This window comes from Pseudophryne corroboree, chromosome 9, assembly GCF_028390025.1.
Source record: "Pseudophryne corroboree isolate aPseCor3 chromosome 9, aPseCor3.hap2, whole genome shotgun sequence".
Lineage (NCBI taxonomy): Eukaryota > Metazoa > Chordata > Amphibia > Anura > Myobatrachidae > Pseudophryne > Pseudophryne corroboree.
In genome coordinates this window covers 429,016,721-429,040,131 of record NC_086452.1, presented here as the reverse complement: position 1 = coordinate 429,040,131, position 23,411 = coordinate 429,016,721, and the positions used below count along the sequence as shown (strand labels likewise).

Genomic DNA, 23,411 nt, shown 5'->3' with positions numbered 1-23,411 from the left:
ATGAAGAAAAAAAAAAACACCACAGGTATACAATGTAGATGGATGGATAGTATAGTATTATATTACTTATGGACGACGAGAGCACTGACGACACAGAGGTAGGTACAGCCGTGGCCTACCGTACTGCTTATATATATATAATATACTGTATAACGGACCTGGTGGACACTGTCAGCAGACTGCTAAACTAGTATGAAGAAAAAAAAACCCACCACAGGTATACAATGTAGATGGATGGATAGTATAGTATTATATTACTTATGGACGATGAGTGCACTGACGACACAGAGGTAGGTACAGCCGTGGCCTACCGTACTGCTTATATATATATATATATATATATAATATATACTGTATATAACGGACCTGGTGGACACTGTCAGCAGACTGCTAAACTAGTATGAAGAAAAAAAAAACCCACCACAGGTATACAATGTAGATGGATGGATAGTATAGTATTATATTACTTATGGACGATGAGTGCACTGACGACACAGAGGTAGGTACAGCCGTGGCCTACCGTACTGCTTATATATTTATAATATACTGTATAACGGACCTGGTGGACACTGTCAGCAGACTGCTAAACTAGTATGAAGAAAAAAAAACCCACCACAGGTATACAATGTAGATGGATGGATAGTATAGTATTATATTACTTATGGACGATGAGTGCACTGACGACACAGAGGTAGGTACAGCCGTGGCCTACCGTACTGCTTATATATATATATATATATATATATATAATATATACTGTATATAACGGACCTGGTGGACACTGTCAGCAGACTGCTAAACTAGTATGAAGAAAAAAAAAACCCACCACAGGTATACAATGTAGATGGATGGATAGTATAGTATTATATTACTTATGGACGATGAGTGCACTGACGACACAGAGGTAGGTACAGCCGTGGCCTACCGTACTGCTTATATATTTATAATATACTGTATAACGGACCTGGTGGACACTGTCAGCAGACTGCTAAACTAGTATGAAGAAAAAAAAAAACACCACAGGTATACAATGTAGATGGATGGATAGTATAGTATTATATTACTTATGGACGACGAGAGCACTGACGACACAGAGGTAGGTACAGCCGTGGCCTACCGTACTGCTTATATATATAATATACTGTATAACGGACCTGGTGGACACTGTCAGCAGACTGCTAAACTAGTATGAAGAAAAAAAAACCACCACAGGTATACAATGTAGATGGATGGATAGTATAGTATTATATTACTTATGGACGACGAGTGCACTGACGACACAGAGGTAGGTACAGCCGTGGCCTACCGTACTGCTTATATATATAATATACTGTATATAACGGACCTGGTGGACACTGTCCGCAAACTGCTAAACTAGTATGGAAAAAAAAAACCCCACCACAGGTAGGTATACAATGTAGATGGATGGATAGTATAGTATTATATTACTTATGGACGACGAGTGCACTGACGACACAGAGGTAGGTACAGCTGTGGCCTACCGTACTGCTTATATATATAATATACTGTATAACGGACCTGGTGGACACTGTCAGCAGACTGCTAAACTAGTATGAAGAAAAAAAAAAACACCACAGGTATACAATGTAGATGGATGGATAGTATAGTATTATATTACTTATGGACGACGAGTGCACTGACGACACAGAGGTAGGTACAGCCGTGGCCTACCGTACTGCTGCTTATATATATAATATACTGTATAACGGACCTGGTGGACACTGTCAGCAGACTGCTAAACTAGTATGAAGAAAAACAAAACAAAACACAGGAGTATTTTTCAGGCAGACAAACGTATACTGGACTGGTGGTCACTGTCAGCAAAACTGTGCACTGTACTCCTGCTATAACTGCTCCCCAGTCCCCACAATTAGGCAGTGTGAGCAGAGCAGTGCACTCAGCACAGATATATCATGCAGCAGTGCAGCACACTGAGTGAGCACAGATATGGTGGAGCGTTTTTTTTCAGGCAGAGAAACAAAGGATTAAACTCACTGGTGGAATAATCAAAACCCTGCACTGTACTCCCTAACAGCTGCTACCCGTCCCCAATCCTCCCCACAATTATAACTAACTAAGTCACTCTGTGTTCTACTATAACGGAGAGGACGCCAGCCACGTCCTCTCCCTATCAATCTCAATGCACGTGTGAAAATGGCGGTGACGCGCGGCTCCTTATATAGAATCCGAGTCTCGCGAGAATCCGACAGCGGGATGATGACGTTCGGGCGCGCTCGGGTTAACCGAGCAAGCCGGGAGGATCCGAGTCGCTCGGACCCGTGTAAAAAAATGTGAAGTTCGGGCGGGTTCGGATCCCGAGGATCCGAACCCGCTCATCACTACTTTAAAGTGATACCTTGTCATGTCATGAGGAGGTAGAGGATTATACTTATATAGTTACCATATGGCTATATATATATATATATATATATATAAACAAATCTAAAAAACCACAGCACTCACCACCCCAGTAGCAGGGTGCAATGTCTGCACTCACCACTCATAGGGTGGGGTGCATGCAGCCCATGGCCACCAACCCGAATATATACAAACAGAAAGTTCAGCACTCACCATAGCAAGCTCACTTATCCTCACAACATCAATAAATAAATGATGGGGGTTTAGTTAGTGAATTGGCCAATGCACGGAAGCCTGCATACCGCGCGCCAAGGTACCCCACCTTCTTGCAGGTCCTACACTATCACAAAGTCTCAAAAATTAAAACCTGGCAACTGTATCACACATAATATACTGCACATATGCCCACTAGGTTTAATGTGTATCTGCCATGCATCTTATGGCTTTTAAAGGTACACTAGTCACCTGACACTGGCTGATAAATTACTAAGGAGCAGCTGACACAGGTTTAGAACAAGTGAGATTACACAGGGGTGCATGAAAAGGCCTGTGACCACGGTTAATAAGAGTTAACCAAAGATTAACCCCGTAATATACAAACAAATCTAGAAAACCACAGCCTGGTAACGTCTACTGGACCTGCTAGTATATCCGACACAGACGCCCACCGAAACAGCACTGTACTCATGGGTAAGTGTTGTCGCGGCCCAGCGGAGAGTTGTTGGAGTGACTCTTTCTCAGGTGCATATAAGATGTTTTTTAGAAAGATCACTCAAAAAAAATAGTAAGACTATGAAAATAAAATAAGAAAGCTTATGGCTGCTAAAAACTAGCAGCCCATTGACCATGGTCCGGCTCCTGCTGCACCAAACAAAAAGCTGATTTGTCTGAGCCAGGAGGTGGGGATATATGGATAGGCCCGTTGCATGCTGAGAGGTCGAAAAGCTTTGACCGACTGGTGCAAATCCGCTGTTGGTTCATCATATCCCAATGTTATCCTGTGGACCCTGCCTGAGGAAAAAAAAAAAAAAGAATATATATATATATATATATATATAATGTAGAGTTCTAATACGCGCACACTGTGATATGTCCAGAGTTTATTTGGTTAACACATGTAGTGCCTGCTCATCCACTCCTGCCAGGAGCCAAGGGTTTCTAGATAATGTCAAAAATAAGGAGAGCGCACCAATGAATAATAATAAAAAGTAACAATTTACTCATGTAAATATCCACGTACATGTAGGTTAGGGTTAATGCACTTAGCCACTCTCTCCGATAACTGCCGCCACGGAATGATCCTTCGGTCAGCGGGGTATTTTTCACGGAGATACCGTCTGCTCTGTAGCAGGCGGAAGACAAATCTCCTCTGCAAATGTAAGCCACGCCCAACGCGTTTAGTCACTTGGGGACTTCGTCAGGAGCTGTGTTATTGGATCCTCTAAGTTCACCTTTTAACCATTGCTTTTTACAACGATTGGTTAATTACATTGTTACGATCTTTGTCCCTAGATACAATGCTTTTTAAAAACATCCTATTTGTAATTATTTATGCATTCAACACTTTCTCATAATTTATATAAGTAATTACAACTTACAGTATTAAAATTCTACCATTACTAAACTTTTTAAAAAAAAGAAAGACAGAACAAAGAGTCCTGCAATCATAGCTGATTGGCCATTCTGTGCTGCTATCTTTCTACTACCCCTTTAATTACTATACCCACAATTTCACATATGATTCCAATTATCTCTACGACTAGCAGCTTTTACTGTGTGGCTATCAGTATATATTTTCAGGGCTCACAAATTTTATACCACATTTATTAATGTACATCTCAAACAATATTCTCTCTTTATAATAATACATATCTAAAAAAGGGCAGACATTAAAACATAACTATTACCTATACCTATTGAGTCCTTAACTAAAATATACATACTCCTATTCTTTTTCATCCCCTTCCTACTCGTGCCCAGACTCTCATGAAACCGGAGCGCTACATCTTTTCTGTTCTGACTGGACCTGAACTCCGAGTGTTTGCCACTCCCCATCGGGTGCTAACACCAACTTCGATGGGGACCCCACTCAGAGCTCCTTCCCCGTCAGTTTTACAGAAACGGTACGATGTCACATCCCTCGTTCAGTCCGTCTGGGGTTAATGTGCCTAACGTGTAGATCCAGAAAGTTTCCCGTTGGGACAACAGCTTTAAAATATCTCCCCCTCTATTGCCTAAGTGAACTTGTTCTATTGCTTTAAAAGATAGATTCTCTATCCTAGAGTCGCAACATTGTTGAAAGTGGCGGTGCACACTATGATTTAATACTTTGTTATTAATATTTCTTGTGTGCTCCAAAATCCTTATTTTAAGCTGCCTCTTAGTTTTTCCTATGTATCTCTTCCCGCATTTACACTCCAACATATATATATAACATGGGTACTTAAGCAATTTAATTTCCCTTTTATCATCCAAAATTTTTGTTTATCATGACTCCAGATCTTTTTTTATCCCTACTTGCTAATTTACATATTTTACATTTGTTACAGGGGAAAAAAACTTGCAGATTACTTAACCATCACTCTTTCTTTTCAGTTGGAGGGTTACTGGGTGCTACCATTGATTTCAAATTCTTTGTTTTACGACAAATGACCTGTGGTTTATCTGGTAATAATCCCTTTAGTGCTGGGTCTAGTTCTAAAACCCCCCAATGTTTTTCTAGGATTCTTGTAACATCCCCCAATCTACTATTAAATGTTGTGACATATGGAATGTTGCTGAACTTATTAGTTGACTCTCTCTTTTTGTACCTCACCATTTCTTTTCTATCTCTACTTCTAGCTTTCAGTATTGAGTCCTCTATTAGCCGTTCTGGATATCCCTTCTCTCTAAACCGCTGTCCATATATTTCCGCTTGCTCATTGTATTTTTCTAATGTCGAGCAGTTACGTCGCAGTCTAATGAACTGCGAATACGGTATGTTTGATACCCATTTCTTATGGTGACAGCTGTCAAAGTGGACATAGCTATTGCAGTCCACCTTCTTAATATGTGTATATGTGGCTACTTGATCTCCTTTTGCACAACTAGTACTATCTAAAACCAGATCTAAGAACTCTATCTTCTGTTTATTTATATTAGACGTAAACTTGAGGTTATAAGTATTAGTGTGTAAATATATCAAATTCCTCAAATACTGAAACTTCACCCTTCCATACAATCACTATATCATCTATGAATCTTTTAAATAATTTTATGTTTTCTTCAAAAGGATTATTATTCTGTACCATTTCCATTTCCCATTTACCCAGGTATAGATTAGCCAGATTTGGGGCATAGGGGGTTCCCATGGCCACACCCCTTCGCTGTATGTAATAATTATCCTTAAACCGGAAATAATTGTTTGTTAATATGTATTCTATACAATCCAGAATGAACTTTTTCTTCAGTCTACTCACCAGAGGGTCTTTATCTAAGAATTCGCCCACCGCTTCTAAGCCATTTTGGTGCGGTATACACGTATATAACGCCTCGACATCTATCGTTGCCCAGAAAAAGTCAGCCTCCCATTTGAACATTTCTAGGATTCCCAATATTTGTGTTGAGTCTTTAATAAATGTATCTAATTGTGTGACATATTGTTTTATTTGGATGTCTACATATTCCGATATTCTAGAGCTAACAGAATTGATCCCCGATATTATTGGGCGCCCTGGAGGCTTATCCAATCATTTGTGTATCTTAGGTACACTATAAAATATGGGGGTTATTGGTTTAGTATTAATCATATAATTGTATTCATCCAAAGTGATTATTCCATTATTTAAACCTTCAACTAACAGCTGATTGATTTCAATTAATATTCTCTCTATCGGTTCATTCTCCAACAGTTCATAAGTAGTTACATCACTTAGAAGCCGATTACATTCTGCCTCATAGTCTATTTTATTTAATACCACTACCCCCCCCCCCCCCCCCCCCCTTATCTGCTGATCTTATTACTATCTGATTGTTTTTTTCCAGGGTTTTAATTGCTTCCCTTTCACCTCTACTCAGATTATCTCTTATTCTGCCTGCATTGTTACATAAATTATCCATATCTTTTTTAACCAAACTTGCAAATGTCTCAATGTAGCTACCTCTAGATTCAACTGGGTAAAAAGTAGACTTTTTCTTTAAGACCCTTTTCTCCACCTGGGCTTCTTCTACCCCTTTATCTTTATTCTCTTTATTAAAATGTCGTTTTAGAGTTAGACTTCTAACAAATTTATTAGTGTCTATAAATAATTGGAATCCATCTGGGGGTTTATTCGGAGCAAACGTTAACCCTTTCGATAATAGCTGTTGTTCATGTTTTGTTAGTGATTGTTCTGATAAATTAAATACCCCTACTTGTCCCATGGTCCCTGTTTTCTCATTTTTGTTTCTTTTTCCACCTCTCTTACCTCTCCTACATCTTCCTTTTTTCTTTTCCCATAAGTTTTCGGACTTGCTAGACTCCCCATGTCTCTTATCTGATTTCTTTCCCTCCCATACTGCCCCCGCTGAAAAAAAACGTCTTTCTTGCTGCAAGCCATTAGGAGAAGACAAAACCTCGTACCTATTTTTCACCTGTATCTCATTCTTTCTACTGATGTATTTGTTCTGTGGTCCTTTATATACTTTTTGCCATTGACCATCATATGGACGGTGCTGATTATATTGATTGTTCCTCCATTGTTTATTAGCTTCAGAAATTCTGAAGTAGACATAGATAATTTATGCATAAGAACAGAGAGATTACTGATGAAGGAAATGAAGCTCAGCTGGGAGGTCACTACCATTGAAAAGTACATAGAAGCTAAACGTGTACCTAGAGGTTTGAGATTGTTAAAAGCTCCTACGTTTGGAAGTGAGAATAAGGAATTTATAGACAAATGGAATAGTGTTCTGGATGGTTGTTCGGTGGAACTGATGAAACTAATAGTAACAGAAAGAAAGAAGGAACTTGTTGAAATAGACCAGAAAATTTTAGAAATAGAAAAACAGATAGAACCTATTAAAGAGGTAGAGGAGTTCAAAAAATTATTAGCAGACAGTGAAACAAAGGTTAAAAAACTGGAAAAAGATATCATAGTAACAAAAGTAAATAAATTCAAAAGAGACACGGCCGATTATAGGGAAGGAAATATAAGAAACTGGCCGGTAGCTAATAAACAATGGAGGAACAATCAATATAATCAGCACCGTCCATATGATGGTCAATGGCAAAAAGTATATAAAGGACCACAGAACAAATACATCAGTAGAAAGAATGAGATACAGGTGAAAAATAGGTACGAGGTTTTGTCTTCTCCTAATGGCTTGCAGCAAGAAAGACGTTTTTTTTCAGCGGGGGCAGTATGGGAGGGAAAGAAATCAGATAGGAGACATGGGGAGTCTAGCAAGTCCGAATACTTATGGGAAAAGAAAAAAGGAAGATGTAGGAGAGGTAAGAGAGGTGGAAAAAGAAACAAAAATGAGAAAACAGGGACCATGGGACAAGTAGGGGTATTTAATTTATCAGAACATACACTAACAAAACATGAACAACAGCTATTATCGAAAGGGTTAACGTTTGCTCCAAATAAACCCCCAGATGGATTCCAATTATTTATAGACACTAATAAATTTGTTAGAAGTCTAACTCTAAAACAACATTTTAATAAAGAGAATAAAGATAAAGGGGTAGAAGAAGCCCAGGTGGAGAAAAGGGTCTTAAAGAAAAAGTCTACTTTTTACCCAGTTGAATCTAGAGGTAGCTACATTGAGACATTTGCAAGTTTGGTTAAAAAAGATATAAATAATTTATGTAACAATGCAGGCAGAATAAGAGATAATCTGAGTAGAGGTGAAAGGGAAGCAATTAAAACCCTGGAAAAAAACAATCAGATAGTAATAAGATCAGCAGATAAAGGGGGGGGGGGGGGGGGGGTAGTGGTATTAAATAAAATAGACGATGAGGCCGTAACTACGTGTGTGCCAAGTGGGCTTGGCACACAGCGCAGTTGCCCTGAGGGCGCACGGCCAGCGGCATGTAATGAGTCAAATTGACTCATTACATGCCGCCTCTGCTGTGTGCGCCGTGCGCCGCGGAGGGAGAAGAGGACCAGCGCCGGGCAGCGGAGAAGGAGGAGGAGGGAAGGGGAGCAGCAGCAGCGCTATGTCATTGGTAGTAAGCGCCGCTGCAGCATCCCCCTCTCCTTCTGTATTGGCTGCCCGGCGCTGCTGTGGATGCTGGGATGCGGTTCCTCCATCCCAGCATCCACAGCAGCGCCGGGCAGCCAATACGGAAGGAGAGGGGGATGCTGCAGCGGCGCTTACTACCAATGACATAGCGCTGCTGCGGCTCCCTGCTCCCCCTCCCTCCTCCTCCTTCTCACCTCACTGCCTGCACCGAGGGAGCTGCACGAGGAGCCTGACTGCCAGCAGGGAGATGGTAAGTATATCTCTCTTTTTCTCTCTCTCTCTCTCTCTCTCTCTCTCTCTCTCTCTCAGGGGGTCACCGTCTGCCGCAATGTGTAAAAAGGGGGATGGTAAAAAGGGGGATGGCTGCCGCAATGTGTAAAAAGGGGGACTGGCTGTAAAAAGGGGGACTGGCTGCCGCAATGTGTAAAAAGGGGGCCTGGCTGCCGCAATGTGTAAAAAGGGGTCCTGGCTGCCGCAATGTGTAAAAAGGGGGACTGGCTGCCGCAATGTGTAAAAAGGGGGCCTGGCTGCCGCAATGTGTAAAAAGGGGTCCTGGCTGCCGCAATGTGTAAAAAGGGGGACTGGCTGCCGCAATATGTAAAAAGGGGGCCTGGCTGCCGCAATGTGTAAAAAGGGGGCCTGGCTGCCGCAATGTGTAAAGAGGGGGCCTGGCTGCCGCAATGTGTAAAAAGGGGGCCTGGCTGCCGCAATGTGTAAAAAGGTGGCCTGGCTGCCGCAATGTGTAAAATGGGGACTGGCTGCCGCAATGTGTAAAAAGGGGGACTGGCTGCCGCAATGTGTAAAGAGGGGGCCTGGCTGCCGCAATGTGTAAAAAGGGGGACTGGCTGCCGCAATGTGTAAAAAGGGGGCCTGGCTGCCGCAATGTGTAAAAAGGGGGACTGGCTGCCGCAATGTGTAAAAAGGGGGACTGTCTGCTGTAATGTGTAAAAAGGGGGACGCTGTCTGCTGTAATGTATAAAAGGGGCTCTACCTGGTGTAGTGGCGCTACTGTGCAGCGTAATTTGAATAATGTAGACTACTGTGCACCGTAGTATGAATTGCTATTATTTTGTGGCCACGCCCCTTCCCCGTGAAGCCACGCCCCTATAAATTTTGCGCGCGCCATGGGGAGGGGGGCGCCACTGTCGTTTCTTGCACACAGCGCTAAAATGCCTAGTTACGGCACTGCCGTTTCTGTAAAACTGACGGGGAAGGAGCTCTGAGTGGGGTCCCCATCGAAGTTGGTGTTAGCACCCGATGGGGAGTGGCAAACACTCGGAGTTCAGGTCCAGTCAGAACAGAAAAGATGTAGCGCTCCGGTTTCATGAGAGTCTGGGCACGAGTAGGAAGGGGATGAAAAAGATTAGGAGTATGTATATTTTAGTTAAGGACTCAATAGGTATAGGTAATAGTTATGTTTTAATGTCTGCCCTTTTTTAGATATGTATTATTATAAAGAGAGAATATTGTTTGAGATGTACATTAATAAATGTGGTATAAAATTTGTGAGCCCTGAAAATATATACTGATAGCCACACAGTAAAAGCTGCTAGTCGTAGAGATAATTGGAATCATATGTGAAATTGTGGGTATAGTAATTAAAGGGGTAGTAGAAAGATAGCAGCACAGAATGGCCAATCAGCTATGATTGCAGGACTCTTTGTTCTGTCTTTCTTTTTTTTAAAAAGTTTAGTAATGGTAGAATTTTAATACTGTAAGTTGTAATTACTTATATAAATTATGAGAAAGTGTTGAATGCATAAATAATTACAAATAGGATGTTTTTAAAAAGCATTGTATCTAGGGACAAAGATCGTAACAATGTAATTAACCAATCGTTGTAAAAAGCAATGGTTAAAAGGTGAACTTAGAGGATCCAATAACACAGCTCCTGACGAAGTCCCCAAGTGACGAAACGCGTTGGTCGTGGCTTACATTTGCAGACGAGATTTGTCTTCCGCCTGATACAGAGCAGACAGTATCTCCGTGAAAAATACCCCGCTGACCGAAGGATCATTCCGTGGCGGCAGTTATCGGAGAGAGTGGCTAAGTGCATTAACCCTAACCTACATGTACGTGGATATTTACATGAGTAAATTGTTACTTTTTATTATTATTCATTGGTGCGCTCTCCTTATTTTTGACAATATATATATATATATATATATATATATACACACACACATACATACATACATACATACATACATACACACACACACACAAAGACACATACAGACGTATATTTGTATGCTCCTTATCGTGCCCATCCCCCCATCTGTGAGTTCACTACTGCCCTCCCCCTCCTTCATTTGTACTGTATTGAGCCCCAGTGCCTGTATTTTCCTTATTATTCAGGGTCCTGGAGGAGGTGCATCAGGGCTATGAGGGTGCATGTCAGAAGCCATAATTACATCAGCCTCCTGTGTATCTTAACATGGCTTGATGTTACACGTGTCGGCACAGAGAAAGCGCTGAAGCACTATGTGGTACAGCCTGATAGCGGTGGCTGCACCTGATTAGACCGCCAGCAATGGCCAGCTCAGAGTAAAAGGAGGAGGCTGCTAACAGGGACATCCTTTAGTTTATATGCTAGATGAATTCAGTGGCGCCCTCAAGGGGCAGGTGCCCCTAGGCAGCCGCCTAACACTGCCTAATGGTAGAGGCGGCCCTGTCTAGACCGTATTTTGAATAAAAGCATTCAAATTTGATGTTCTCGTAGAAAGATAATTAACAAAGGGGATATGGGCTACTATTACACATTAGTATTTTAAAAGTTATATCTGAAATCAATATTTTTGCAATACAAGTAACTTGTCTCACGACTTACCTCTGCCACCTGTTCTGCAAGTCATAATACCTGCTTTTTTCCTGCTCATCTCTATGGGGTCGGAGGGGAAAATTAGTTATGTTACTGGTAGCAAAGGGCCTTTGCCCCACTGTTCCAGCATGCGCTTCTCGCCCATCTATGAATAGAGCAGGCACAGTCATAAGCTCACTGCGGTAGGTGGACTGAGAACGCTAAACCATACACCCCAACTTTTTATATATTTGAATTGGGTCCTACTGTAAAAAGGGGTCATGTCACACTGCGAACATGATCATGTCTCGAATGGGGATATCCATTACCCCTCCTCTAAAAACTCCCTTCTATTGGCTGGTACCTGTTCCCTGTTGCTCTGCTATGCAGTGATGAATGGAACGTGCCTCTACACATTTTTGATCACTGGGACAATGGTCCTGATAGTGGGGCAGAACCCTTAAATCTTGGCTATCTAGCTTGGACATATACGTACGAAGAAAATTGTAAATAAGGCAAAAGCTTCCTCATCTCAACTCTTTATCGAGTAATGGAAAATACCTCCCAACAATTCTAAAGGCTGAACAAGGCACTTAACTGATGTCCAGGAGAACATACCCTCCAAAACTGCCCAGCTGAAAATCGGTACAAATAAGGGAAGAGGGCATAGTCACGGGTAAAGGGGCATGGCTAAGCGGTGCTCCCATAGGCTGCAATAGGAATGGTAGATGATGAAAACTGGTAGATAGCCCCTTTTGGCCGGTACAGACCGTAAAAAAAAACGGTACTGTACCGGCCAAAAAGGTACAGTCGGAGGGTATGGGAGCAGAGCTTTCTGTCCCTGGAAAGGGTCATGGTTGCGCACGCCTAGATCCCCTTTGCCGAGCAGACCTTTCCCATAATGCACTGGGTCAAAGTCACCATTTATAGGGAATACTGCATACCTCCAAACAGAACCCTCTCAAGGAGGGACAAAATGCTCTGCTTCTGGACTTTTCTCTTAATGTTTGATTGCCGGTACCTGATTTGAACAGGTTAATGGATAAGAAAGGTGTTTCATCACAGGAGATGGCAATTATAAGTTAAGAGGGATGTCCAGGAGCAGAGCATTCTGTCAGTCCTGGAGAGGGTCATGTTGGGAGGTATGATACTGTGACATGCAAAGCAAAGCGAGACACCAGGCCCAAAGCGTGGCGAGCGAAGCAAGCCCATGAGGGTACAATGGAGGCTAAAATTTAGAAAATAACCTACAACTAACCAAATGAAAAAATTCTGTAAGGGCATAACAGAACGGTTAGTTCTAAATCCAACTTGGGTAAGGGACCTCTGACGTCACCAGGGGAGGAGCCACATCACCAGGGGGAGGGGCCATGGCCGAACAGGGTACCCGAAATGTACGCTCGCCACGCTTTGGGCTCGGTGGCGAGTAAAGCTACTAAAGGTAATAGTTGGTGGTGTGGATAGTAGAACTATCCCGCTGGCATAGCTCCTCCCCCTGGTGATGTGGCTCCTCCCCCTGACATCATAGTTCCTTTAGCCCACTTGATTCTAGCATCTACCATAACAGATCTTTCACCCTCCTTGATGTCATATCCTGGTCCTTTCGGAGAAGGGGATATATGGGCAGATTTATTAAGCCTGGTGAAGTGATAAAGTGCCAGCCAATCATATCCTAACATGTTACAGACTGGGGGGGAGATGTACTAAGCCTGAAAAGTAATAAATATCACTGTGATAAAGCACCAGCCAATCAGCTCCTAACTGCCATATTACAGGCTGTGTTTGAAAAATGACAGTTAGGAGCCGATTGGCTGGTACTTTATCACAGTGATATTTATCACTTTTCAGGCTTAGTACATCTGGCCCTGGGTTTGAAAAATGACAGTTAGGAGCTGACTGGCTGGTGCTTTATCCATACCTCCCAACTGTCCCAATTTTCGCGGGACAGTCCCGTTTTTTGGGGACTATCCCGCTGTCCCACCTGCGGGCCGCAGTGTCCCGCGGTGGAGGGGCAGTTGGGAGGCTCTGTCTGTCGCTGCCCCCTTTACCCGCGGCCACGTCCCCCCTCATTTGTACCGGTTTTTACGTGTACAATGTTGGAGGGTATGGTGTCCCTCTTTGGAGAAACACAAAGTTGGGAGGTATGCTTTATCACCGTCCACCATATCACTTCACCAGGCTTAATAAATCTGCCCCATAGTTTCTACCAAGGGCAAGGGGTCATGCTGGAGGGTCTGCAGACTGCAGCTATAGTTAATACCGTTTTGTGCCATGCATGCACCGCTACAGGCGCCTCCCTCACCAGCCGCCAGAGGTCGCACGTCCAGATCTGAGTCACAGCTCGATGGTCATCTCTTTGTATCCCCTGCCGGCCGGGCTTGGTTTCCGGTCACCTGACCCGCTGCCGTTGCCGCTGCTGCTGCTTTCGCCGAGCTCTTTAGTGAATCCAGTCGGTAACCTCAGCGGCCGCCGCCTGCGGGAGAGCTCGTCCCTCTGGGAGTGAGGCGGTGCCCGTACACGGGAGGTGAGGCAACTGGGAGGCCGGAGCTGGCTGCAGGGGATGAATGGGGATTGGGGCAGGGAGGGTCTGAGCTTGGCGGTAATCATACATTGTATGTCAGTGTTATAGGGCTGCTTACCGCGCTGACCTTTATAAGGAGGAGCCATTATCTCCCTCGCATGGGAAGGGGTTTATTTATAAGGGGTCTCTGAGTTATGATCGTGAACGGTTGGTGTTGTGGTTAGTGTTGCTGCTCCACTTGGGTCGTAGTTTTGATCCCCTCCAAGGCCATATATGTGTGGGGTTTGTATGTTCTCCGTGTTTGCGTGTCTTCCTCCAGCTCTCCAGAAACATTCTGGTAGACAAAATAAACCCTAGTATTTGTCCATGTAATAGGGAATATAGAGTGTAAGCTCTCTGGGGCAGGTGCTGATGTGAATGAATGGAATATCCTCTGTAAAGCGCTGCAGAGTATGTGTGCGCTATATAAATAACTGGTAATAAATTATAAATATGTGTAAGACTGTATATTTACATTGGATCCAATTGAAGGCATGTATTGTCATCCAGCAGAGCTGTTTGCTGAATTAATGGGGTATTTTGCCCTTCTAGTCTAATGGAGACATGCGATCAGGATCCATCCGACGCAGCTCAGGGAACCATGGAGGTGAATGTAGATTATTTACAGCAGCTTAAAGATCTGGATATACCTGAAGAAGAAGCAAAGAAGGTGGGTTTCCCGTCATCAGCATGGGTGGTACTCTTATATTTGAAGTCTCTGTAAGACACAAAACCATTATGACTTAGGAACCTTGCGCAGTATTGCGTTGACGTCCTGTAGGTTGGCACAGGAACAGATTTGATGTTGTCCAACTGTGACACTTAGGGGGCAGTTAAAATGTTTTTTTGGGTGCTCATCAGAGCAATTCAATTGTCACTCTGAGTGTCCCTTACTTTGTAAGCGCAGAAAGACAAAGTTTGGCAGCGAATAGCTAACCCATATAAAGTCCTGGTTAGTGCGCTCAAACCACTGACATTTTCGCACATTTCTTCTCGCTACCTCAGGAGGCATTGATAAGAAATGTCCCTCCCACAATTGAAGGACACCCGAACGGAGCAACAATTGAATTGCTACGTTTTGCGCCCCCCTGGTGATAGCTGGGGGGGGTTGAGCAATTGAATCACCCCCTTAGAGTTAGCTTTCTTTATTCTGGTTTATTAATATATAAATAAGAGATGGTGATTCGATGGACACCTCAGAAAGATAGAAGTTGGGTTTCACTTTGTGGAAATTAATTCCAAATGACTGTGTATTGTATTTTATTGATGGGGGGGGGGGGAAAGTCTTTGTAGTTCTTTTATAGTCCATCATATTTAGGAGCCCACGGGATTGTGTTTGAGATGTTTCTCTGTTGGCATGAACAGAAATGATGAACAAAGAACCAGCAGTAATTATTAATGTGCATGGACAATCGGGGCCTCCTTTTTAAGGCAAGTGTGGGATAATGCTGCTAAGTAAGAATGCTTTCAAAAGTAGAAATGTTAATAGTTTTTCTCTATCGTCCTAAGTGGATGCTGGGGTTCCTGAAAGGACCATGGGGAATAGCGGCTCCGCAGGAGACAGGGCACAAAAAAGTAAAGCTTTTACCAGATCAGGTGGTGTGCACTGGCTCCTCCCCCTATGACCCTCCTCCAGACTCCAGTTAGATTTTGTGCCCGAACGAGAAGGGTGCAATCTAGGTGGCTCTCCTAAAGAGCTGCTTAGAGAAAGTTTAGCTTAGGTTTTTTACTTTACAGTGAGTCCTGCTGGCAACAGGATCACTGCAACGAGGGACTTAGGGGAGAAGTAGTGAACTCACCTGCGTGCAGAGTGGATTTGCTGCTTGGCTACTGGACACTAGCTCCAGAGGGACGATCACAGGTACAGCCTGGATGGTCACCGGAGCCGCGCCGCCGGCCCCCTTGCAGACGCTGAAGAGAGAAGAGGTCCAAAATCGGCGGCTGAAGACTCCTGAGTCTTCATAAAGGTAGCGCACAGCACTGCAGCTGTGCGCCATTTTCCTCTCAGCACACTTCACACAACAGTCACTGAGGGTGCAGAGCGCTGGGGGGGGCGCTCTGAGAGGCAAATAAAAACCTTATTAGAGGCAAAAAATACCTCACATATAGCCCACAGAGGCTATATGGAGATATTTAACCCCTGCCTAACTTCAAAAATAGCGGGAGACGAGCCCGCCGAAAAAGGGGCGGGGCCTATCTCCTCAGCACACAGCGCCATTTTCTCTCACAGAAATGCTGGAGAGAAGGCTCCCAGGCTCTCCCCTGCACTGCACTACAGAAACAGGGTTAAAACAGAGAGGGGGGGCACTGATTTTGGCGATATTGTATATAGGAGAAACACTTATACAAGGTTGTCCCTATATAATTATAGCGTTTTTGGTGTGTGCTGGCAGACTCTCCCTCTGTCTCCCCAAAGGGCTAGTGGGTCCTGTCCTCTGTCAGAGCATTCCCGGTGTGTGTGCTGTGTGTCGGTACGTGTGTGTCGACATGTATGAGGACGATGTTGGTGAGGAGGCGGAGAAATTGCCTGTAATGGTGATGTCACTCTCTAGGGAGTCGACACCGGAATGGATGGCTTATTTAGAGAATTACGTGAGAATGTCAACACGCTGCAAGGTCGGTTGACGACATGAGACGGCCGACAATCTATTAGGACCGGTCCAGGCGTCTCAGAAACACCGTCAGGGGTTTTTAAAAACGCCCATTTACCTCAGTCGGTCGACACAGACACGGACACTGAATACAGTGTCGACGGTGAATAAACAAACGTATTTCTCATTAGGGCCACACGTTAAGGGCAATGAAGGAGGTGTTACGTGTTTCTGATACTACAAGTACCACAAGAAAGGGTATTATGTGGGAGTGAAAAAACTACCTGTAGTTTTTCCTGAATCAGATAAAATAAAATGAAGTGTGTGATGATGCGTAGGGTTACCCCGATAGCAAATATTGGCGTTATACCCTTTCCCGCCAGAAATTAGGGTACGTTGGGAAACACCCCTTAGGGTGATAAGGCGCTCACACGCTTATCAAGTGGCGTTACCGTCTCCAGATACGGCCGCCCTCAAGGAGCCAGCTGATAGGAAGCTGGAAAAATATCCTAAAAAGTATATACACACATACGGTGGTTATACTGCGACCAGCGATCGCCATCAGCCTGGAGATGCAGTGCTGGGTTGGCTTGGTCGGATTCCCTGACTGAAAATATTTTATTCATGTAGAGCATTTAATAGGATGCATTCTATATATATGTATGTGAGATGCACAGAGGGATATTTGCTCTCTGGCATCAAGATAAGTGCGTTGTCCATATCTCCCAGAAGATGTCAGGGACACGACAGTGGTCAGGTGATACAGATCCCATATGGCAGATGGAAGTATTGCTGTATAAAGGGAAGGAGTTATTTGGGGGTCGGTCCATCGGACCTGGGGACCACAGCAACAGCTGGGAAATCCAACCTTTTTTACCCCAAGTTACATCTCAGCTAAAAAAGACACCGTCTTTTCAGCCTCAATCTTTCCTTTCCCATGAGGGCATGCAGGCAAAAGGCCAGTCATATCTGCCCAGACATAGAGGTAAGGGAAGTAGACTGCAGCAGGCAGCCCTTTCCCAGGAAAAGAAGCCCTCCACCGCGTCTGCCAAGTCCTCAGCATGACGCTGGGGCCGTGCAAGCGGACTCAAGGTGGGGGGGTAGTCTCAAGAGTCTCAGGGCGCAGTGGGATCACTCGCAAGTTGACCCCTAGATCGTACGAGTATTATCCCAGGGGTAAAGATTGGAGAGTCGAGACATCTTCTCCTCGCAGGTTCCTGAAGTCTGCTTTACCAACGGCTCCCTCCGACAGGGAGGCAGCATTGGAAACAATTCACAAGCTGTATATCCAGCAGGTGATAATCAAAGTACCCCTCCTACGACAAGGAAAAGGGTATTATTTTTCCACACTATATTGTGGTACTGAAGCCAGACGGCTTGGTGACACATAGTCTAAATCTAAAATGTTTTGAACACTTACATAAAAGGTTCAAATCGAGATAAAGTCACTCAGAGCAGTGATAGCGAACCGGAAAAAAGGGGACTATATGGTGTCCCTGGACATCAAGGATTACCTCCATGTCCAAATTTTGTCCTTCTCATCAAGGGTACCTCTGGTTCGTGGTACAGAACTGTCAATATCAGTTTCAGACGATGCCGTTTGAATTATCCACGGCACCCCGGGCCTTTTTACCAAGGTAATGGCCGAAAAGATGTTTCTTCAAAGAAAAAAGGCATCTAAATTATCCCTTACTTGCACGACCTAAAAAGGGCAAGTTCCAGAGAACAGTTGGAGGTCGGAAGAGCACTATCTAAAGTAGTTCTTCGACGGCACGACTGGATTCTAAATATTCCAAGAATCGCAGCTGATTTCCGACGATACGTCTGCTGTTCCTAGGGATGATTCTGGACACGGTTCAGAAAAAGGTTTTTCTTCCCGAGGAAAAAGCCAAGGAGTTATCCGACCTGTCAGGAACCTCCTAAAACCAGGAAAGGTGTCTGTACATCAATGCACAAGAGTCCTGGGAAAAATGGTGGCTTTTTACGAAGCAATTCCATTCGGCAGATTCCATGCAAGAATTTTCCAAAGGGATCTGTTGGACAAATGGTCAGGGTCGCATCCTCAGATGCACCTGCGAATAACCCTGTCGCCAAGGACAAGGGTATATCTTCTGTGGTGGTTGCAAAAGGCTCATCTATTGGAGGGCCGCAGATTCGGCATACAGGATTTGATCCTGGTGACCACGGACGCCAGCCTGAGAGGTTGGGGAGCAGTCACACAAGGAAGAAACTTCCAGGGGGTATGGACGAACCTGGAAAAGTCTCTTCACATAAACATTCTGGTACTAAGAGCAATCTAAAATGCTCTAAGCCAGGCGGAACCACTCCTGCAAGGAAAACCGGTGTTGATTCAGTCGGACAACATCACGGCGGTCGCCCATGTAAACAGACAGGGCGGCACAAGAAGCAGGAGTGCAATGGCAGAAGCTGCCAAGATTCTTCGCTGGGCGGAGAATCACGTAATAGCACTGTCAGCAGTGTTCTTCCCGGGCGTGGACAACTGGGAAGCAGACTTCCTCAGCAGACACGATATTCACCCGGGAGAGGGGGGTCTTCATCCAGAAGTCTTCCACATGCTAATAAACTGTTGGGAAAGACCAATGGTAGACATGATGGCGTCTCGCCTCAACAAGAAACTGGACAAGTATTGCGCCAGGTCAAGAGATCCACAGGCAATAGCTGTGGACGCACTGGTAACACCTTGGGTGTACAAATCAGTATATGTGTTTCCTCCTCTGCCTCTCATACCAAAGGTATTGAAGATTATACGGTGAGGAGGAGTAAGAACAATACTAGTGGCTCCGGATTGGCCAAGAAGGACTTGGTACCCGGAACTTCAAGAGTTGGTCACGGACGACCCGTGCCCTCTACTTCTGAGAAGGGACCTGCTACAACAGGGTCCCTGTCTCTTTCAAGACTTACCGCGGCTGCGTTTGACGGCATGGCGGTTGAACGCCAGATCCTAAAAGGGAAAGGCATTCCAGAAGAAGTCATTCCTACCTTGATTAAGGCAAGGAAGGAAGTCACCGCGAAACATTATCACCGCATTTGGCGAAAATATGTCGCGTGGTGCGAGGATCGGAGTGTTCCGACGGAGGAATTTCAACTGGGTCGTTTCCTACATTTCCTACAATCAGGATTGTCTATGGGTCTCAAATTGAGATCTATTAAGGTTCAAATTTCGGCCCTGTCAATATTCTTCCAAAAAGAATTGGCCTCAGTTCCTGAGGTACAGACTTTTGTTAAAGGAGTACTGCATATACAGCCTCCTGTGGTGCCTCCGGTGGCACCGTGGGATCTAAATGTAGTTTTAGATTTCCTCAAATCCCATTGGTTTGAACCATTGAAAAAGGTGGATTTTAAATATCTCACATGGAAAGTGACTATGTTACTGGCCCTGGCTTCCGCCAGGAGAGTATCTGAATTGGCGGCTTTATCTTATAAAAGCCCTTATCTAATCTTCCATTCGGATAGGGCAGAACTGAGGACTCGTCCGCATTTTCTCCCTAAGGTGGTATCAGCGTTTCACCTGAACCAACCTATTGTGGTGCCTGCGGCCACTGGCGACTTGGAGGACTCCAAGTTGTTGGACGTTGTCAGAGCCTTAAAAATATACATTTCAAGGACGGCTGAAGTCAGAAAATCTGACTCGCTGTTGATACTATATGCACCCAACAAGTTGGGTGCCCCTGCTTCTAAGCAGACGATTGCTCGTTGGATTTGTAACACAATTCAACTTGCTCATTCTGTGGCAGGCCTGCCACAGCCTAAATCTGTTAAGGCCCATTCCACAAGGAAGGTGGGCTCATCTTGGGCGGCTGCCCGAGGGGTCTCGGCATTACAATTCTGCCGAGCAGCTACGTGGTCGGGGGAAAACACGTTTGTAAAATTCTACAAATTTGATACCCTGGCAAAAGAGGACTTGGAATTCTCTCATTCGGTGCTGCAGAGTCATCCGCACTCTCCCGCCCGTTTGGGAGCTTTGGTATAATCCCCATGGTCCTTTCAGGAACCCCAGCATCCACTTAGGACGATAGAGAAAATAAGAATTTACTTACCGATAATTCTATTTCTCGGAGTCCGTAGTGGATGCTGGGCGCCCATCCCAAGTGCGGATTATCTGCAATACTGTACATAGTTATTGTTAACAAATTCGGGTTATATTGTTAAGGAGCCATCTTTAAGAGGCTCTTTCTGTTATCATACTGTTAACTGGGTTTAGATCACAAGTTGTACGGTGTGATTGGTGTGGCTGGTATGAGTCTTACCCGGGATTCAAATTGCCTCCCTTATTGTGTACGCTCGTCCGGGCACAGTACCTAACTGGAGTCTGGAGGAGGGTCATAGGGGGAGGAGCCAGTGCACACCACCTGATCTGGTAAAAGCTTTACTTTTTTGTGCCCTGTCTCCTGCGGAGCCGCTATTCCCCATGGTCCTTTCAGGAACCCCAGCATCCACTACGGACTCCGAGAAATAGAATTATCGGTAAGTAAATTCTTATTATTTTTTATCAATTAATAAAATGCAAAGTGAATGAACAGAAGAGAAATGCAGCCTCAAACTTGCAATGAACATAGGCTATGTTTCACTGTGTTGCCTACAGACACTCATTTATTGTACCGCTCTCTAGCCCTTCGGCGATCAAACTGCCTTCTGTTACACTTTTTACAGACAAATTTTGAATAACCTGCGCTGTGGGGAAAATGGTCTATAGTGCTCTCTATGATACTGAAACACTCAATAAAAAGAATTTGTTATTTCTTTAAATCAATCAGTGTCACAGCTGATGTTCTGGTCGTCTTCTTACTCTTATTTCTAATGCTCTACTAACGGATATCCTTTTGGACACATGGGCACAAGAAATGAATGGCTGACACTTGCATTACATTTCTGACCCGCATACACTTCAAGGTTTCTTTAAAATCACTCCAGTTCCCCCAAGGTACATCTTATGTGCAATAACTCGCTTTCAATTTCTGTCCCGCGTTCGTCAAAAGGTATCTTTATCCAGACGTGCTTTTCAGTAAAAAAGTAGTTTTAATAGGACCGTAAAAAAGTATAATCCACAGTAAAAAACATATACAAACAATCCCTCCAAGAACAAAGTAGAGAGACCGGACTGTCCGAGGTAGGAGTGGCGCGGTAAGCCTCCGTATGCCCGCCCGCTGCAGTCGGCGGACACCTGCGGCTGTCAGATGGATCTCAGCAAGCCGGCTTCTCCCTCCTCACGTCCTGCGTCTCTCAACAACGGGTCAACGCGTTTCAGAGATTCGATCTCCTTCCTCAAGACTACCCGTTCTGTCTGATGCAGGGTATTTAACCCTATTGATGCTTCCACACGTGACCAATCACTCAATACAGCACACGTGGATCTTTTACATAGCAGGTTACTTTCTAACACAACCTTCAGCAGCCATCCAATACTTTATACAATGTATCCAAAAAGTACTTTAACAGTATCTATTAATCTCTCCAGAGAGCTGTTACATATCAAATATCTATGATAAAGAACACCAAAACATTGTTTCAAAATTATTAAAATGATCATACAACCGTGAATCTCATTTATACTCAGGGGAGATAAAAACCAATAAAAGAAGATGATTAGTACCACATTATAACAGCGAGATAGTTATACAGTATCTAGAGAAGGTACAAGATAACAGATCATCGATCTTTTCTTCACAGACACACTAAAAATAATCACTGTTATTAAATCGCTCTGCAGAAGATATATGGCATAAAAAGCTGTAAATTGTGAATCTTCACAAAAACCACTTTGTCTCGAAGTCAGCATTGAGTCCTTGTGGACTCAAAGTTCGCATAGTGAAAATTGTCTTCATTTCTAATTTGGCCAATGCCGACTCTATTCTTAGCTCTCCAGTGTGGTTTGGCTATTTTAATGCCACAAAAATTCTTTAATGCTTTAATGTTACAGTCATGCTTTTCTTTAAAATGTAAAGACACAGAGTGTTTGTCATAGCCTTTTTTTTATATTACGGACATGTTCATTAGATCTTTCCTTTAATGACCTGCCGGTCCTCCCCACATACTGGAGACCGCTTCACACTCCAAAAGTTATACTACATTTTTGCTACCACACGTAATACACTCATTAATTGCTTCTTTCTTGTGTGTGACATTAGATGTGTACTCTGTGATTTTGCTATCTGTCTTACATGCTTTACATAACATGCACGACCCACACCTAAAGAAGCCTTTGGTGAGTATCCTCGTAGTAACCCTATCCACTGGAATGGCACTTTTCACCAATCGGTCCTTCAAATTATCAGCTTTTTTATAAATGAATTTCGGCTTATCAGTTATATGATTTTTCAACAGAGGATCCCGACGCAAAAGCTTCCAATGTTTTCCTATAATGCGTTCGAGATCTTTGTGATGAGATGTATATTTAGTAACAAACCGCAACTCCTTTCCAAAACTTGAATTTTTATTCCTATTCTCTTGTAGCATCTTATCCCTGTCTCCTGCTCTTGCTTCCATCTTCGCCTTCTTAACTGTATCCTTATTGTAAGCTTTCGCTAAAAACCTCTTTTCCATAATCTCTGCCTGATTATCGTACACCCCTATCTCAGTGCAGTTCCTCCGCAACCGTTGGAACTGTCCTTTCGGGATACCATCAATCCAGCTCTTGCGATGGTTACTTTCGTAAGGGACATAAGCATTTGTATCCGTCGGCTTAGTATAATTTTTTTGTCAGGAGATTATCACCTTCTACATAAATAGACCGATCCAAATAGTGCACTCCCTCCTTACTCTGTGTGAATGTCAGACGTATATTTCTGTCATTCGCATTTAGGTATGTACAAAACGTTTCAAGGGTACTTTCATCACCTGTCCAAATAAACATAAT

At 43.8% G+C, this 23,411-nt stretch overlaps 1 protein-coding gene and 1 long non-coding RNA gene across 4 annotated transcripts in view; one reads left to right on the top strand and one right to left on the bottom strand.

Annotated features, from left to right (window-relative positions):
• The window catches only part of LOC134958420 (uncharacterized), a 66,456-nt gene extending 52,693 nt beyond the window's left edge, over positions 1–13,763 (bottom strand). The window contains exon 1 of the long non-coding RNA XR_010186998.1: positions 13,647–13,763. This is a non-coding gene — a long non-coding RNA (uncharacterized LOC134958420). The remainder of the gene's footprint in view (positions 1–13,646) is intronic.
• A 27-nt stretch (positions 13,764–13,790) lies between these two features.
• Positions 13,791–23,411, top strand: part of LOC134958418 (probable peptidyl-tRNA hydrolase 2) — a 30,116-nt gene continuing 20,495 nt past the window's right edge. The window contains exons 1-2 of one of the 3 annotated variants that reach the window (XM_063941015.1): positions 13,791–13,910; positions 14,460–14,616. In XM_063941015.1, coding sequence (XP_063797085.1) covers positions 14,503–14,616 — 114 coding nt within the window. In that variant the 5' untranslated portion in view covers positions 13,791–13,910; positions 14,460–14,502. Of the gene's footprint in view, positions 13,911–14,456; positions 14,617–23,411 lie in introns of all 3 variants that reach the window. The other 2 variants (XM_063941014.1, XM_063941013.1) reach the window with 2 other exon arrangements.